General features: G+C 26.4%; 1 protein-coding gene across 1 annotated transcript in view; it reads right to left on the bottom strand.

Annotated features, from left to right (window-relative positions):
- Positions 1–1,169: 1,169 nt before the first annotated feature.
- The window catches only part of LOC101241794 (uncharacterized protein T16H12.9), a 47,137-nt gene continuing 42,306 nt past the window's right edge, over positions 1,170–6,000 (bottom strand). Inside the window, exons 5-6 of the mRNA XM_065801196.1 lie at positions 1,819–2,011; positions 1,170–1,478 (exon numbers count right to left, since the gene is read on the bottom strand). Of these exons, the coding sequence (XP_065657268.1) occupies positions 1,280–1,478; positions 1,819–2,011 (392 nt within the window). The 3' untranslated portion in view covers positions 1,170–1,279. The remainder of the gene's footprint in view (positions 1,479–1,818; positions 2,012–6,000) is intronic.

Genomic DNA, 6,000 nt, shown 5'->3' with positions numbered 1-6,000 from the left:
ACGTTATAAGCTGACAGGTTTGACTGGCGATATAAATAATGTTGTTCATCATTTATATCATTTATAATATTGTCAGTTTTTATATGCATTTAGTATTTTTAAAAATAGTTCAAAAGCTGTCTAAATAAAATGGTGAATTGAGTTTGAGATTCAACTTGCAATCATATTTGAAGTGTTCTTCAAATATCATTGCAAGTTGGAAAAGGAAAACTATGGTAATTTTTTAAATATATCAGAAAGGGAAGTTAATTAATGCACAAGATTTTACTCCTCAGTTAAATATAAGCATATAAATGCAATGTTTATAAATATTACACTATTATTTATTATAATACAATTATTTTCATTTGTTTATATTTAACTAATTAGTTAAATATAAACAAATAAAAATAACCGTCTTAAGTAAAAATAAAATAACTCATGCACACACTTTAATATTTATAATGTTTTTACATAAGTATACTTAATAAATTACATATTTATTATATTTGTTATGTTCTAAATTGTAAAGTAAAAAAGTAATAAATTTTATATTTTAATAATTTTTATAATTTAATAATGCACTATTAAATTTCTTTTACTACTTGTGACGCAGGTTTTACTATTTTTTTTTTAGCAACATTAAAAGTAAATGCCTTTCTAATATATTTGACACTATAATATGTCTACAAACGATTTCCACTGCTCTTCAAAGGACCTCTCTCTTCTTCAAAACATTTTCTCTCTTCAAAAATTATTGCACTTTTAAACAACTTGTGATTATGGTTTTCTCTTTTTGTGTCATGGCAATTATTTTATCAACTTTTTATAAAATTTGTTTCAAAAGAACCCCAATCTGTTGTTGAACCAGCGAAAAACAAAAGTTATAAAAGTTTTCTTGTGTGTGGCATTTTTGAAAATTGTGAGGTGTCTTGCATATAATGGCAATCTTTTTGGACTGAATTTAAATATACCAATTTTGGTGCTTTCGTAGTTCCACAACTAATTTTGTAATTAACTATTTTTTGTTTAATTTTCGTATTATTTGATAAATCAATTCATTAGTAATTTTAGTAGCAAGTTCAAATTAAGTTCAATTCAGAAAATATCTCTAAACTCTAAATCATGCAGAAAAACTAAATAAGGTTCACACGGAATAATAGAACAAAGACTAAATAAAGAATTGAAATAAAAAAAGTAGACCCCAAAATTTTATTTTTCAAAGTAGTTTTTAAATATGTTTACATTTAATATAAAATAAAAACTTACAGCAAAATCTGCAAATAAAACAAATAAAAACTTAAATAAAATCAGCAAATATTGAGTCAGTGCGAATTTCACACGAACACGATTTTCCAAACATAAATGTCACTGTTTGATTTTGATAATTAACTGTTGTTGGGAGTGTATTTGTTGTACACGAGCCTTCGCCAGTCAAACAGGTCTCATAATAATCGGTGTCTTGGCACGTGACGTAATTTTGAATACGTGGTGAATAACTAAAACAAATAAAAAATTATTTAGAATACCTTTTAATAGTTACTTTTATTAACATTACATCAGCTCAACTTGTGATCGACAAGTTACAAAAATTTACAACCTGTATGTGCTTCAGAAATCTGATCTGCCGTTGTAGTCCGATTGTATGTCCAATTTTTAATCTAATCTTAATTCACGTTTTTTTAACTTCTCACGATTTAAAAAAATATTGATTTAAATGTTTCTTTGAGAGAGCTCATTAAAACATCGAATAATATTTTGATAATAAAAAATTTTAAGTTGTTATTTAATTAGTTTTGAATTGATAGTATTATTAAAGTAATAATTTTGTTTTTATACCTCTCTGGAAGAGTTACAACATGAACACATTCTCTACAAAGATTGTAAGTGGTGCCATCAACATTCAGCGTTTTTTTAGGTATGCAGCAATTACTAGAGTTGCAAAAAGCAATAGATGTCCCCGGCGGCATTCCATCCGGTGTTCTCCAAGTAAGCGTTTGTCTCTTTTTACGAATCAATTTTTTTCTTGAAACTGAAAGCATAATTAAATTATATAAATGATTTCAAAAATGAAGTTTGATTCAATAGTAGTATAAATAAAAAAACTTGCAAGATTACAGGATTTACAATTATTACAAAAACAATCGACTTTTAAAGTTTTAATTACGCTATAATTGAAAGATAAAAATTTTTACCGTATGCTAATAGCAATATTTGGGCTGCTGATTTAGACTAATTCACGCTATTGCTTATAAACTTTGTTTAAAAATTTTTTTTTATCATTTTTGCAGTATCCCGTTAGAAAATGAGACGACTAACAGATAGTGATAACTCGTAAAAATAAAGATCAATTTCTAAATGAAAATTGCTGGCTTCATAGGCTAATGACTCGTTAATAACAACACAGATAGTGTTTCCAATCCACGGTATGGCCAGGCATCTTTAGCTTAATCCTAAAGTTTCAAGTTAATAAAAAGTGATTCCGAAAAATTGGAAATATTGAAATTAGAAGATAACACTTATGCTAATTAATGCATAGAACAGGATACAAGAAGTCCTAAATTTCCTTACTGAAAAGTGAAAAAATTAAATTAAAACAAAAAAAAATCATTTGGCTCAAAATACTGTCAAATAGCGGGTTCCGTTACTTTTTGTCCTTACAAAAAAAAACAACAGTTCAAAATTTTTGAATTTTGCACCAAATTTTCATGCAACAAGAAACGCACTTCCTACTAAAGAAGACGAATTATTTTAATAATGGAGTTAAAAAAAGACGTTGGAAGATTTGGATGACAAAAAAACACACGATGGTTACAAAAATTACAAAACCTGGATAGACTTTACACTAGGATACTTGGATAGATTTTACAATATATTACAAAAATGTCACATTTAAAAAAAGATTATTCTTAACAAAACTATTTGTGTAAATGAAGATTGCTTCTTCGTGAGAGTGGATTTTTCAATTTTGTTGTAAGTGTTGAAATAATGAAAAAAAAATCTCTAAATACTGTCATAAACGTGTAATGAACATTAGAATTTCAACCAAGGAGCCAGATATATATCGGGATCAATAAGATAATCATTTTATGCATAGAATAATTACTTTGAAAATTTTCACAATCTAAGAACACTTTTTCAACTCGTTCAACTTAATCAGCTGATGCTTACCTTCGCCTCTGACTTTAAACTCTTCAGCATTGTCGTTGGATCTAAATACCTTATTTTTTTATCTTGACTTAAAGATTTTTTTTTCTTGTAAAATTATGTAACGGTCGAAACTACTGATGTTGCTATTGTGACGGTAGGTACTAGCAATTTTTGGTGTTAAGTTGCTTCAAACTGGAGTAAACAGTTTATAGGAAAATAAGAGTGAATTCAAAAATAAAAAAATCTAAAGATAACTAGTAGCTATCTTTTTTGAAAAAGTTTGAAAAATTAAGATAAATAAAACGCTTTAGAGTCGCCGTTTTTTGTAGAATTACAAAGAACCGAGTCATTAAAATGTAAGCAAACGTAATCAAAACTAAAACTTTCAAGCGGTTTATTTACTTTTTCTGCATTAAGTTCAAGTTTTTAAGATAAAAAGATGAATTTTTTATTTTTCTAACTTAAAAACAAAAATTTCTGAAACTTTCTTTTGTTAACTGTCTCTAAATCTAAGTAAGTTGCAACATTTTCCCATGTTTCTTTATAATGAAATATATTATATATATATATATATATATATATATATATATATATATATATATATATATATATATATATATATATATATATATATATATATATATATATATATATATATATATATATATATATATATATAATTATAAAGAAACCATGTTTCTTTATAAATGTTTTATTTAAATAAGTTCATCTACCCAGTGGGCACGGGATCTAAAAAAAAAGTCTTTTGAACGTTCAAAAAACGTCCAAAACGTCCAAAAGACGTTCAAAAGACGTTTAAAAGACGTCTTTTTTACGTCCTGCGCCCACTGGGTAATTAAATGGCTTTTATGTAAAACTACCCATTTTTACAGGACCCAAACATGTCTAAAATATCATAAAAATTAAAAAACAAAATTATTTATATTTCATTATACATAAAAGAACGCGAAAAAAATGTTTTACTCCAACACTTTTTTTAAAAATTCTTATAAAAACTAACTCTAATTTATTTTTCATAATGAATTATATGTCAAACAATTAAATTAAAACAAAATAGCATTGTGAAGAATTGCAATTTTGAAATTTAGCACATTGTTGTTTTATGGTCTCATAAAGATACTCCCGCTGGAAGCATTGATTTTTCTAAAAAAAACCGCTGAAAACCGCTGTTGCCTATTGTAAATGCCGATAAATGAGAATAGGATCACTAGCAGATTAATTGGGAAAGTATCAATTTTATAGAAAGTACCAATTTTATAGAAAATCTCATATCCAGATGCAATACTGCAAAAACACCATTAACCAATGAAGCCTGTTAAATATGAATTTGACTCATGTAAATATATATTTACATGAGTAAAACTGATAATAAATAAAAACAGTAATAATAAAAAAAAAATACTGATAAAAACTAAAAGATATTTCTAAAAGATTTTCATCAGTGAGGTGGAAATCATTAGTTTTACTTTTAGTTTTCATCAGTAAAAGTTCACACTGACGAGGAAGTTCACGCTAACTTTCTTGCTGATATCGCATGTTTTTCCATAACGGGCAATTAGCTTCGGAACTCTTGATTATATTGAAATCGCTCTAGCCAATCGACTATATTGAAATCGCTCTAGCCAATCGACTATATTGAAATTGCTGATGTAGCCATTCCGCTACGGCTGTATATACACTGAATTAAATTTAATAAAAAAAACTATGGATTTGAAAAATATATAACGATGATAAAAATTTTCAGTGGTCTCAAGACCCTTTAAGACAAAAAAAACACTAGATATTAAAATGTTTCTGATAAAAGATACTTTTAAGGACGCCTTAAGACTTTTAACGGGTTCCTAATATCATCAAAAAAAAAAAGAAATGTTTATCAAATACTATAATATTTATATGCTATAGTATTTGGTAAAGTTGTTGTTATTTTTTTAAACCACTTTATCGGTTTAAATTTTCTCAGTCGGTCTACTGAGACGATTTAAAAATGTAATTTTTTTTATTTGTTCAATAGTTTTAAAAATTTTTGAATATTTTTTTTGCAATTCAATTACATAACCAAACCCTGAGTCTACATAATGTTTAGAGACACAAATATGTGAGTACAGAGACAGTAATAAATGTAATAATGTTAGTTTTCAGAAATTTTATATTAGGTTAACCTTTGCTTGATTTAGTTGGTGAATAGTACTTTGGGATTGAACTTATATACCCTACAAAGAGTCCACGCTTTACTTAGAACTATATTTTCATAATGTATATGTAAAGAAGATTTGACTTAGATTAAAGTTTTGATTCATATCTTTATTCTCCTATTGAATAATCTGACATTCAAATGTTATGATCACGTGAAGTTTCCACCCTCCTAAAAATGACAGGTTGTAAACTTTGCATAGCCATAAATTCTGAGCATTAAAAGCTTATTTGATGAAATTTGAAACCTGTCAAAAAAAATTTAGTACAAGTTAGGTATTTAAAATATGCCCTCGCATTTTGGAGGGGGTGATAATGTTTTGGAGTATTTTTTTTTTCTAGGCTCCATTTATCGCAATTTTTCGGAAAACACTCTCATTTTAGATAAGCGTCAGTATACTTAAATTTGGAGATTTGACATTGAAACTTGCTAGCTACTTTTTATCAGCTACAAGCAAAATATATAAAATGAGATATTAAATTTTTATATTAAATTTATGTTTTGTTTATAGTCAGTAATAATTATAATTATTAATTTAGAATTAAATTTACTTAATATTAGCTTAGGCTGTATTTCTACTGATGTCAGTTGTGGGTGATATAAGCAGATATTCATAATTAAAATTAATTTTATAGAATTATAAATCTGCTTAATGCACA

This window comes from Hydra vulgaris, chromosome 07 (assembly GCF_038396675.1).
Source record: "Hydra vulgaris chromosome 07, alternate assembly HydraT2T_AEP".
In the NCBI taxonomy this organism is placed as follows: Eukaryota; Metazoa; Cnidaria; class Hydrozoa; order Anthoathecata; family Hydridae; genus Hydra; species Hydra vulgaris.
The sequence above is the reverse complement of the archived record's forward strand: the minus strand, read 5'-3'. Positions and strand labels throughout refer to the sequence as shown.